A 13569-nucleotide genomic window follows, 5' to 3' on the forward strand; every position below is an offset into this window, starting at 1 on the left:
GCAAAAAACTAACTCGCCTAATACTTAATTTTCATTTTTGGTTTGTAAGGCTGTCAAGCCATATTTTTTTTTAAACATAAATTTATTATTTTCCAGCGGGTGTTAAGAAATATTTTTCTGGGCTGAGGTTGCTGGGGCTAGTTCCTTTTTTGTGTGTGGTGAGTAAAAAAAATTAAATGGATATTATTCGTCGGATGCTGGGAGATATCTTTTTGAGGAAGGTGTGGGGCACGAGAGTCGTGCGCTCTACAAAGGTAAGCGAGCGCCGTCGCAAACCGGTCACCGTTAAGCAAATTTTATTTTAAAGGATTGTTTTCACGTATGACGCAGTTTGGTGCCGGTATTATTAGATTAAATATTACGCAAGTCTTAACAATTACTGTTACAACTTAAAAGTTTAACGTTTGTTAGTAATTCTGGATCGATAAATGTCGCGGGTTTTCAGCATTACAAATCAAATTAAAAGTCATAACATACTGATTGCCCTAATATAAATAAGTTTTAATGTTTCCAACTTAATACTTATATGTTTAAAAACTTATTGACGTCTGTTACTGCACAAAATTTAGGTAGAGTTTGCAAATTTTCGCATTTAATGCGGCGGTTTTAATACTAACCAATTTTAAGTTTCAAACGAGATTTTATTCACGTGGGACGCAATACGGTACAGGGATTACGCATTTGCTAAAAAGTTTTACGTTTGTGAGTGATTCCAAAATTGCTTTTTAGTTACATACTTTGTTGTCAAGAGTCTACCAACATATTATACTGTATAACAATAAACGATTAGAGAAATTAAATTGTTTTGTTTACAACTTTACACACTAGATAGAACTCAAGCCAGGATATTACGCTATTCGTTACATTGCTTTTTAGTAACATGGTAAATGACCTTTTCAAATCATCGGCAATAATACGCGGCTCAAGCAAATGACGCAGTATACAACATAAAATATAATAGCATCAAGAGGCCAGTTTGATGAAATCTTACATTATGCTTGAGAATGATTTGGTCCGGGAAATACGGATTTGTTATGGACACAGCGCCTTTGCCAACATGTACGGCCTAATATTGTTACTTCTTTCACGAGGGCCGCATCCTACTTTAATTGCAGAAAGCATTTACCCGACTCATTTTATTCACAACACAATACAGAACATTACTTTCGGCTACAATTCAAATTACTTAGACAAACCACCCTTAGAAAAGGGGCCCTGAAAAATACCCCCTGACAAAATATAAAACAACCGCAACCCCGTTAAGTTAATTATTGCCATTAAATTAATTTGTAGGCTATTAAGTCTACATTAAGTTTTTTAGCAGTTTTAAATATGTGTCCCGGATTTACGTTTCTAAAAAATGGCAAGCCTAGTCATTACGACCTTTGAAACCTAAAAATCATTGTCATTGAAAGCCAAAGCAAAATACGGTATCCAAACAAAACATGATGTCGCTGATGTTATTTCTGCCAAAAGAATACGATTCGAACAGGAAGCGACGTTACCTAATTTTGGATTTTAAGTGTATTTATTCATTGGCTTTCGTTCAATCGAATTGTTTTTTATTGACGTGTTGAAATAAAATAGGCGAAAACACGTTTATCACAATTCTAGCTATATTTATAATCGAGGGGGCCTCGAGGATTGAAGGCCTTTCGAAGGGGGCCACGAGGCATGAAAGGTTAAGAACCACTGGGCTAGAAAAACTAGGCTGCAATAAGGTTTGAACTCACGACCTCCGGTAATACCGGGAGCGTCGCTCTACCAACTGAACACAAAGTTACGTCATAAAATAATTAATCTTAAAAACACCTGCTGTTTCACTCGTGCGTCAAAATAATTGTTGGGCGAAACAATTGCGTATATTTGGCATATATTGACAAAACTTTTATTTTAAAGGATATTTGACGTATTGGTACATAAAAGATTTAATACTATTTTATGTAATGACATTTTTAGTCTAATTTGGAAGAAATTGCACTTTAGAGTTTTTAAGTTCACACCTTTAAGCTGAGAATATTTTTCTAAACGAAAAAAATAATAATACAGAAAGCATTTGGCCGCTATAGGGTGAAAATTACAATTACACAGAGAGAGCATTTCGCAAAAAGTATAATTCTGGTATACCATCCCCCGGTTAGTAATCCCTTTGAAAACAAGATAAACGTAATGTGAGTATATGTTTTTCGATTTATGTAAAATTTCACCATGATTTTGGCACAGACACTAGAGTCAATAGTGCTTATATTCTTATTGGCCTAATGCGTCAAATTTGCTCAATTCAAGGTTTTGCCCTCGGAAACGAAATAAACGAAATTTGTTAATTCAATTACATAGTTGCAAACCAGTTCGTTAGCTATTTTATTTGTTCTCAAGATCCTAGACTAGCGCCTGGCTGGACTAAACATATTGGTGATGAACAAAAACAATTGTCGTAATTAATAGCAAACACAAATAAAAAGTAGCAATCAACGTGCTATCACGCGACACGCCAGGGGCCTATACCAAACTGACAGGGGTATCAAAACGGAGCTGAATTTCCTAAGCCTTAATAGAAATGGTCCGCGCTATGACACAAGAGAGCAAAATAAAGTAATAATTTGTTAGAAGTTTTAAACTGTACACAAATTTAACTTAGCCAAAAAATTCTTTTGTCTTGATTGTTGCATTATATGAGTTTGTCTTGATTGTTGCATTATATAAAATACGAAATTCTTTCCTATATAAGACGTAATAAGAATATCAAAGCCCATACAGAAGTAGGTATCATTTTGAACGTTTCGAATAACTCTTTATTCATTTTCAACATCTTTCCTATATGATGTTACATTTCTTTATACGTTATTTTAATAAAAAAAACAAATTAGCAATTTGCGCACGATCTAAAAACTTTTGGTTTATTGCTTATTTAAAACTTTTTGGTTAATTGCTTATTTGTTAAATCAGTACAGACTTACTTGTGTATTGCGTGATACTGATCATAAATAATGTTTGAAATGTTTAATGAAAAGAACAATGCGCGTAGCTTAGTTATGTGTATAAAATGTTACTGTATAGACCAGGGGTTCCCAACCTTTTTACGATCTCGTACCACTTGGACGCTCTGTACTGCCATGCGTACCACTTTTTAGGGCCAAGGGGGCCATGGCCACCCAAAAATTTATAAATATTGTTCTCTTAATAATAATTTGTTTTGTAGTTTTTATGAGCGGTAACCTACCACCACAGTCGATCACAGGCATGCCACGCCTTCAATTGTTATGGACTGTTACGTCATAAACGATGTAGTCATTAATACGTTTGCTATATTAATGTAGTTTTACTACTTTTTAGTCGTTTTGTTTTTGATCTCTGAATGGTTTTTGAGTTTATTTATTTTTTTAATATTACGATACCGTTTTTGTGGTTGTTAAATATAAACGTGACTCGAAAAAATTTGTGCCTCACCATCTAGGAACCTCACCGCACGTCACTGGTTGTGGGGGTCACAACACAATAAGTTTGTAAAACAATGGTCAAAAATAGAGTCTAGAGAGGCGGCCCCCCAAACTACATTTTGTAAACTTTTACTCTGCAAATACATATTTTTTTACTTCTTTGTTTTTTTTTTATTATATTTTAAAGAAATGTATTCAACCGAAAAAAACTATGCGAACGGCGTGTTGAGCCAAGTTACTCATAAACTATACAAAAGACATTTTTTGTTAATTTTTTTTAGAAAATGACGTTATTTTAAGCAATATTTTATGTGACTAATGTGCAACCTTTTTATCGGTCGAAATAAATGGAATGTGTTCGCGCTTCTCTTTTAGGCGACATTTCAGTTATATATTTGCAAACGAGTTTGCTCGAGAACCAGAGGTGTTTTTAAATCAATTGGATTACGACTTTAGAACGGGTTACCTGAATAATAACATGCAAATTCAGCATGCAACCCGCGGAATGTTTTTTTGCTTGTTGCAGCCTTTGCACCATTTTGGAATGTTTCGGGCCTGACCTAGAGACATCCACAACATGCTGCAAAATACCAACAATATATAGGAGTCAACCGTTCATAGTATTTTAAAACAAGGGTGACTAACCCTTATTAATCAGATTAGTTAAATTTCTCACAATAAGGCACCACAGATTTTTTTTATTTATTGAAAATATACAACCAAAATAGGATATTTAAATCAAAAAAGTACTCTACTAAAGAAAAAAAATTAGACGTTAGCGGATTTGTGTCGTCTGTGTTGTACACCGAACATAATGATCTACTTTACCACCATTATTTCACGCATATGTCAACAAATTTTAGAAGAATAAAATCGATTCGATCGATTAAACACTGGTCTGCAAAAAATGATAACGCTGTTTACAAAAAGATGAATTATTTTAATTATTTTTCGGATGCTGATTCCAAAAATGACCTCAGATTTTAGGTCATTTTTTCGTTACAAAACTTAATTCATTATTTTGCTGATAAAGAGGATATAGGTATACAGTATAGCATTTAGCTTTACATCATCCTACATCATCAATATACATAAATGGTGTTTTAAGGTAGAACTGCTGGGTGCTGATTTCAAAAATCGATATCAGGTTTTGTCTATCACCTTGCGTTTAGCTTCAACCGAACGATTTTCGATCACCAAATTTTATACATAGAAAGGTTAACTTAGGCCTGGTCAGATGACCATGAAGGTTTCACACGAAGAAAGTAAAGTCAAAGTATATAAGCAAAAACAAGAAGAAGGCAGTTAAAACAATCTGATAACAATTTGATTTTGCAAAAAAGCTACCGCCAGATAGAGACAGAGAAGTTTTCACTGCAACAATATCAGTGGAATATCAATAAAATACTGCCTATGTGTTGCTGTTAGCTTTTTCCCGTAAAGTCTGCAGCGTCAAAATAGGCAAACAAAAACAATTTGGTTGCATTTGAAGCGCAATAGCTTTTTGTTCTATTGTGCTTTGCGACTTTAGTGACAAAAATATGTTGAGATTTCGTAAACGGCCCAGTGCAATAAAGTTTGACTTGTATTATAATATCCAATGTTGTAAACACATCATTTTGAAAAAAAGTCCCAGTCATCAGTTACCCAAGTCAAATTACTGAACAATATTAAACTATATACCTTAAAATTTCGTAAACTCTTTTGGAAAAATAAGTTAGAAAAACATTTTGTCAAGACAAAATGTTAAATAAAAACTCTTTAGTTTAAACCCAAGTCCCCTGTCCACAAACATACGTAAAGTTAAGTCTTTTGAAAACAGTAACTTAAGTCACTACAACACTGATATGGCTTCAACCACCCATAAACTTAACAAGCTTTTATAAAAAAAAAAATAAATAAAAAAAAGGGAATATCAATAAGATGGTTGCACTACCTCGGGCCTTGCTTTCTTAATGGGCAGCGAATCCTCCGTTTGTGCTAAAGTGTTGTGAGGCGCAGTACCTGGAGACCAGTTTTTATAGCTGACTGATTTGGTATTCACAGTCACAAGTATTTTGACTGATGTTTCTCTTTGCCTTATCCAACGTTTCAGCTACCTATCCAAGATGCGCCTTCATCAGGGAATGTAACAACACCACGCTCAACATCACGCAAAGTAGGACGACACAAAAAAGGAAATAAAAATGTGCTAACCAACGTTAAAATTAAAAGCAATAAGGGCGAAGACGCGCAACTTACTTAGTTTTACTTTGCGTGGTGTTGAAACATACCCCAATGAAGGCTCCTGGAGAGGTAGCGAAACGTTGGATAAAACAAATACGTACCGGAAATACTTCTTTTCAGTAAATACTATGCCTGGTAGCAACAGCATACGATTATTGTTGGTTTCTATTGACGGATAAAGCATTCTCCAAAGTCAAACAAGTGATATTTTTTTGTATAATTATGTTAAATCAGTATTTCATATAGATATATATGGGCTGTTTTTGTTGTTGTTTTTTTTGCCTTCGCGCATAAGCATATTTAATAATTATTTAGTTGTGAATGTGAATAATGATAAATGGTAATTATTTGTTTTGACCGTAAAATTTTACATGCAATTTGTGAAAAAACTTGAAAAAGCTAAGGTTATTTCTGAACTCAGCAATCTAATGCAATACAAACATATAAACAATGACTCAATGTAAACCAGGGGTTCTTAAACATTTTTTTACCACGGACCCCTCATTTTTTTGCTTCGCGTGGACGAAGGTAAGTAAGAAATTTTCAGAGATGACGTCATAAATAGACAAACAGATTCTGAAATCATCCGATTTCGGTCGAAAAATGTGAAAGTGAAATAGAGTCTAATAGATATAAAGATAAAACTTTTTATATTTAATTAAACTCTTTTCTTTGAAAAGTTGACCACTTCTTGAATATAAACTAATGATTCACTTAGGCCTTCATGGACCCCCTTAAACTAGCCCATGGGCCACAGTTTAAGAATCCCTGATGTAAACACAAGTGTGTCAATGTACGAGTAAAAATTTCAGTTAAGTAATAAAAATGCCCATACCGGCATGTATTTGTTATTTGCATTCTCATTTTGTGGTAATGGAATTTTCTCATTTTTTTATTTTCTTATTTTAAGCACGGCAACAAATCTAATTTTCACGTTCCATTTTGTGGGGAGCCTAATACAATAGGGATCGTTGATAATAATTTTATCGTATAACGAATTATACTGTGAAATCACGCTACAGCTACAGCTTTTGCCTATAAATGTTATTCTAACGGTATATTTAAGCTTGTATATCCTTCTTAAGGTATACTTTATTTGGGTAACTGTCAAGAGCCACACATAACAAATTAGCAACAACTTGGGCAGTAGTACTGTGCAGTGACCACTATACATAAAATGCAGTATACGGCTTGCGACCTATGGTTTTCTTAACCTGTAACTTTGCACAATGTCGCTTTATGAACGCGTAAACTTGCTTACTGCGGCCCATTTACATCATAGGGTAAAGTAGGTAAAATAAAGAGCAATATAAATTACATAACACGAGAAACATGTGTGTACAGATTTTAGCGAAATTGGTTGTATTGATCTCACTAGGCTGTGACTTCACACTACACAGAGGGTGCCAATGCTGTTACACCTATTGTTATGTTGTAATTGCATTAGAAAGGGGCAAATTAGTCAATAAAATGCTTAAATTTGTTTGCATTTAGGCAATTGGTTAAAACAGTGTTTCCCAACCTTTTTGACACTAGTGCCCCCTTGGGCTCAATATTATTTAATATCGCCCCCCCTAATATTGCTTTACAGTAAAGTATTATAATAATCGTTGCCTAACATCATATTGTCTTCACTTTCGTTTCGATAAGCTGTCAGTCTTATTTTAGGTTGTCTAACATACATTCACTATATGAATTTATGATACATTAATTCACCAGGTTATGTCATTACCAGGAAAAATTCAACTTTCTGCACCAATACTTTAAATCAGGGGTCGGCAACCTTTTTTTTGTCACGGGAATCAATCAAACTCAAAAAGGTATCTGTGGTCCGCACAAAATGTTAACTAAGAATTGCGTTATTGGAATGTTAGAACAATTTTTTTTCATTTATGCTACTAATGAAAAGTGTTATAAAACTAGTTTGAGGAAACGTGATAACCTTAGTGTTTATAGATAGTGTAATTCAGTGTTTGTTAAGCTGTTTAAGTCCTGGCGAGCGAAGCGAGCGCGATATTTTTGGTGTATACAAACATTTATTTTAAATTTCGTGCTAGTATTCACTACATTGTTGAAAAAATAAAAAAATGTTAAAAAATATATGTCTAATATTATTGAATACGTTTTCCGTTTGTCCACAACGTTGAAAAAGCGCTAATTTATTCGAAAGACAGCATCAAAACGTAAACAAACTGGACGTAGTAAGACGATTCGCGCGAAGCGCGAAAAATTTTTGCCCGTACTCAGTTAAAATAGTCAAAAAGTATTTAAAATGGACTCGTGTCTAGTTGTCAAAGAGGTGGCGGACCGTAAGTTGGCGACCCCTGCTTTAAATATACAAACATTTTGCCACGTATAAAACTGTGAACGCAACAACAACCAAAACTTTTTTTTTTTTCGGATGATGGCCATGCACTACATTGTTCGGACTTAAAAAACGTTTTATTTAATTTAATGTGTTTTTTTTTTAGATTTGATGCCAATGGCTTTACCGTAACAATATACTTGGGCAATTTATAATTTTTCAGCACATGAGTAGGAATGCAAAAACTTAGCTCCATGAGCGGTCTGTTGAAAATATTACGTTAACGAGACACATTTTAGGCTATATGCCAGGTTTCGTTTAATTGATGAAAATCCTTAGAGGTATAAAACATTAAATATTTTAATATGATCTAAACAAAATGTAGCGGAAACAAATCAAGTCAACGTCAATGTTTTCAAATCACACGAGATAACAGCTTGATTGACATGGCACCACGAAAAACATTTGATCTTAATAGAAACATTGTAAGCATCCAGTATTCAAAATAATAATCCGTCCAACTTATGGTTAAAACTGTCTCAATATTTATTACCAAAATCAGGACTGTCTCCATATCAATATGAATGAAATTACTGGAAAAATATGAAAACACGTACTACACAATCGACAAATCTCTTGTTTTGTTAAAAATATGCCGAAGCGTTAAAATGTGTGCCTTAATATACGCGCTAACCAAACAAGACCTGGCTAAAGTTATTACAGTGAACAAAGCATCGTCTACTACTCTACAAAGTCTTGTATTTTTTTAACTTTCGACCTTGTACAACAAAGTGCTATATAGACATATTTACGATAAGAATGTCGTTCTGCGAATTTCTACGGCTCCTATTTTCCTGTACAAAAAATCAAGTAAAACAAGTTGAGCCTCTAAAGTAATGCTACATCATAATAAATTTGCTACAAATAATGTATAATATATATTGTCACCATTCTAAATGACACACCTTCGATTTATAGCAACACAAACATTTTGTCACTCTGCTTGCGCTTTTTTATTAAAGCACCTTAGAACTATCTGTTTTAAAACGTACAATTTTTATCTGAGGAACATATGCAAGTGTTTAAGCTGGACTATGATCTAATAAATAGTATGTCCAACGAAGTAAAAAACTTAGTCAACAAGTACAATTGAAATACCTTTCTTCGAATGTATAACTCCATAGCGGCCGAGCAATCGAAATAACAGCAGAAGGCCGAGAAACGTAAGCAGCATTTCGAAACCTTGCAAGTCGCCGGTAAACTTCATAGCGCTGCTTTGCTGACCAGCCAGATGGTGGTGATCCTTCCACGGCAAACTCATGAAGGCTGATGAATCCGGCGAAATCGGCCTTTCCAGTTTCAATGGCATAAAGGCAACAAAACTCTCCAAAACAGCGGCAGACACTTATTTCATTTAGCGGAGGATCGCGTTCACGACCAAATCCGGCTGGGCTATCCCACAAACCGGGCTCGGGGAAAAAAGCTCGTGCCGTCTTTTCAGCGTCCCTGACCCTGTGTTTGCGCCATGCTCGGTGAGCGTAACGCGTGACTGGGCCCTTGTACGTCGGTTCACGCCGAGCGTCTTGAACGTGGGTGCTTTTAGGTATCAACGATAGTTTACTGTACACTTTCGAAAAAGCGAAATATACAACGAGCTTCAAAATGGCACACTTTGTTAAGGAGTTCAAGATGGACGTTGTGTGTTTTAGACAAATGCCAAAACGAATAGAGAGAAAAAGACGAAAACGACCACCTTTATGTAATGTAGGTTCTGCTTCTTTGACAAACTTTCTAAAGCGTTTATACAAAAGTGTTGAAGCAGTTTTCATACCGAATTATTCAGCGTCCTTGCTAAAGCCAACATTGCTTATTAAAACAACCGCGTGCGAAATATTAAAGGCTGGAGATGTTCAACAAATTGAAAATAGATTATATCTCATTGTAAGCTACTCACCAGACTATGAGCCTTCGCATAATCATAATACATTATTTAAAAGCAAATATTATTTTATCTAAACAAAGACGCTTAACAGACGTTCCAATTTGTTCAGAAATATGACGCCTCAATGCAATTATCCGACATATTCTACAAATCCCTTGGTATGGTAATTGGTTTGTAGTCTTACACACAAGAGCGAACTGGTTTTAGTATATTGACGATATTATAAATACTTGAATTAACGGCGTTTTAGCAAAATGAAAAACCTACGCCAAAACATATGTATTTTTATTTATTTTTATTTCATTTTTTTATTCAATCGTGTATGCACCCATTCAAACTACAAAAAACTATGAATTCAGAAAGAATCGTTTTAAAAAACATTTTGATTTGATTTGAATCATGCAAATTTTGTGAACACGAACTCGATACGACGAAGTATGTCAGCTTCGTTAATGCACACAAAACCCAATACATTATTCATGTCTGTTTGCTCTTGGCCATTGCGTACAGCAGCTGGATATTACACCATTAAAAATTTGGCAAATTGCAGGCCCTTATCCACTCAACTTGGACGATTAGCGGCAGACCTCATGTTTAAAAAAATATCGTCTACGTAAGGTCATTTAAATGACGCAAAAAATAATAAAAATTTTGCTGATAATCACGTGATGCCACGCTATGAGGATCAAACTTCGTCCTTAAAACATCCAACATGGTAAAAGCACATATATTGTCACATGAGTTTAGCGGCTTGTTTACTGGCACAAGACCCCCTCAATGAACTTCAAAGAACTATTATCATTTGTTGCCTCGTTCTTAAATACGGTATACTTAAATTGAATTTAATTTGCTTCTTAGCCCACGAGTTTGTTAAGTTTACTTGTTTCGTGACATCGCGTTATGACGTAACTTTTACAAATCAGGTGCTTTTGTTTAAATAAAGATCAAATTTATAGTAATGGAGTTGGTAGTACAAAAATCTAATTACGAAATGCGGTACAAGCAATTGTAGAAATTTCCACACTGTATTCAATTTCTTGAGTCGTTGATCGATTTATTATGCCTACCATATTATGTTTACAACGAACAGCTTTATACCTAGGTAATCCGATAAAACATTTTATTAAGTGTCATAAAATCATATATCCATACAAGTAATATAAGCGATAGAAGTTTAATGTAAAAAGGTAAGGGAACGTAGATTCAGAATATTTGAAATTATATTTATGAATATATGAATTGAAGAGTTAAGCCAGCTCAATAAGGCAACGGCCCAATCGATTTACCCTGCTTTACAAATTAACAAAATTAATAATTTAATTTTTTTTAGTGAAGATAAAACGAAATAACACGGTAAAGTCTGTTTTTTTAATTTGAACTTGTGTTACTCAAAGTAATATTTAACACTAACATAACCCAAACAGAATTTTTCTGTCATAGAAAGCTCACAATTTAGCAAGAGAATACATGAGCGCTAAATGGCGGCAGAATTTTTCTACAAAATATATCCGCGGGAGGCGCTATGTCAAAGTACTTTGATCGTTAAATAATTTTTCTATAGTTTTTAAACTGTACAATTTGGAATAATTATACGTTAAAAAATAATTGGAAAATTGAAATATTTCTTGTTTTGCAAATAGTACACAAAAGTTATTATTATTATACCATTTTCTTTTTAAGTAAGTGACAACAAATAAACAAATCGTTAATTACTTACAGAATGCCAAAAAAAGAGAGTGTTTTACTTAAACTAACTCCATATTTGTTCTTACGATTTCAGGATTTGCAGGAAAAAAATCGGATACTTTATAAGAACTTTTAGGAATGATAAAACTAAACAAAAAGGTCACATGAAAATAAATGTGGGAAATAATATATTTTACAAAATGTGGATGAATACTTAAGTAAACGTAATATACACCTATTTAAAGGATACAAAATAGTTTATCATTCCATTAAGATTTCGCAATAAAAGCGAGGCCTGAATCAAATAAACCATCTCGACAATGACAACATTAAATGGAAGCGAAGCAGTGGCAATATTTCTAGAAAACGACTAAAGGCAATCAACATACTTATTATAAGCGGATTTTGGTTAACATTCTCAAGTGTTGCACTTAAACTTAAATGGCAAACATACTAAAGGAATACTCCTTTCCAATGTCTCCGCCTTCAGTAATGTGACCAAAACCGACAAGTTGCGATCCAAAGCTTGTTTTCGATCCTATTAATATTTTATGCAGCAACAGACAGAGAATATCGGAGAAAGGCAGCAAATGAGACATTTCTTTTTCGGACGTGTTTTTGCAATTTGAATCACCATCAGTAAAAAAATGAAACATATGAATGATTCCTAATTATGTTTTTAATTTTATAATTTTGTAAATCTGCGTGTAAGTGACCTTACCCACCCCCATAGTTTGCATTGTATTACAACCTAGGTTCCATCTTAAAACCATCCGCAAGAAGGCAGTTCAAGTTTTCAATTATGTATAGTCATTTTCTTAGTTTTTCGTACTAATCAACAAAACACCTTGTAATTCTTTTGTGCTTGGAGAATGTTGTACAAAAGCCAATATTCTTTGTTAAACAGGAAGGAAATACCATGCTATGTTCCTATAAATACCATAATTATTTTAGAGGCAATAAGCTGAAAAACTTATTCAGCAATCAGATTGGAATTTTAATGGCAACTTAATGAAGCACACAAATGGCACTTTTCCTAAAAGTCGAAAAATCTGCAATTCAGTCAAACAAAGCGTAAACAAAAAGGCCATATAACCTAGTTGCGACAAAGCGTATAAGATCGACTACGTGAGACTGAAACTATGATACGTTTTGCTATTCGAAGTTAGTCATGCCATTGACACAATGTAAGGAAGTTACTGTCACAAACACTCACCATCTTTGGTTCCGTTAACGAGCATTAGGACCCTCCGAGTAAGGCCAGCGAAATAACGGCATATTCGCTGTTTGCAATTTTTGTAAAAGCGACATTTGCCTGGCTCTGGAGTTTCTGCCTCTTCACCAATCCCGGGGGCTTCTCTGTGCTGCAAGCCACAAGCACCAATCGAGTGACGTCTAATGTTCATTTCAAATAAAGCGGAAGTTTTCCTTTTCCTAACAGCCACCGGCTGCTCATTCGGCACTAAACTATCGTGATCTATGCTACTTCGCAAGAAGAGGGCTGTTTCACCTCCACAGATTATGCGAGCACTGCTACCGACGCTGACATCCGAAGAGCGGTGTACGTTGTCAGAATAACGAGATCCGTCGAACGTGCTTACGTTTGGATTGACTTCCTCTTCTATGGTATGGGACGTGTGACTACGAATCTTCGGTGTCAGTTTAGACATGGAATATAGTGTATCACTCATAATGTATCTCTTAAATCGACAGTGAAGGTTTTTAAATAACTAATAAAGCTCTTTGCAACAAAATTTATCACAATTATTTCTCTAATACACTTTTTTGTAATTTTAATTGTACACAACAAATAATAAAATCTACCGGTATTATTTAAAACATACTAAAGCTGTGCTGCGCAAATTGCGGATTCAATAGTAGCTTTGTTATAATCTCGAAATTCTAACTGTGTCGGAATTTTTCTATAATAATTATTCTAACTTCATTAGGTTGTCAAAGAAGCAAAATAAAAA

The 13569-nt window shown here is 34.3% G+C and overlaps 1 protein-coding gene and 1 non-coding gene across 3 annotated transcripts in view; one reads left to right on the forward strand and one right to left on the reverse strand.

The window, feature by feature from the left end:
- Positions 1 to 13569, reverse strand: part of LOC146164438 (calsenilin-like) — a 40931-nt gene that overhangs the window by 23444 nt on the left and 3918 nt on the right. The window contains exon 1 of one of the 2 annotated variants that reach the window (XM_083381305.1): positions 9127 to 9408. The exons of the other annotated variant lie outside the window; for it this stretch is intronic. Coding sequence (XP_083237431.1) covers positions 9127 to 9337 — 211 coding nt within the window. The 5' untranslated portion in view covers positions 9338 to 9408. Of the gene's footprint in view, positions 1 to 9126; positions 9409 to 13569 lie in introns of those variants that run through there. 2 annotated transcript variants of the gene reach the window in all.
- LOC146164439 (small nucleolar RNA SNORA13) lies at positions 4846 to 4976 on the forward strand. Its single transcript, XR_014494617.1, has one exon. It is a non-coding gene; the product is annotated as a small nucleolar RNA SNORA13 (small nucleolar RNA).

Source organism: Ascidiella aspersa, chromosome 2 (genome assembly GCF_963924565.1).
Source record: "Ascidiella aspersa chromosome 2, kaAscAspe10.2, whole genome shotgun sequence".
NCBI lineage: Eukaryota > Metazoa > Chordata > Ascidiacea > Phlebobranchia > Ascidiidae > Ascidiella > Ascidiella aspersa.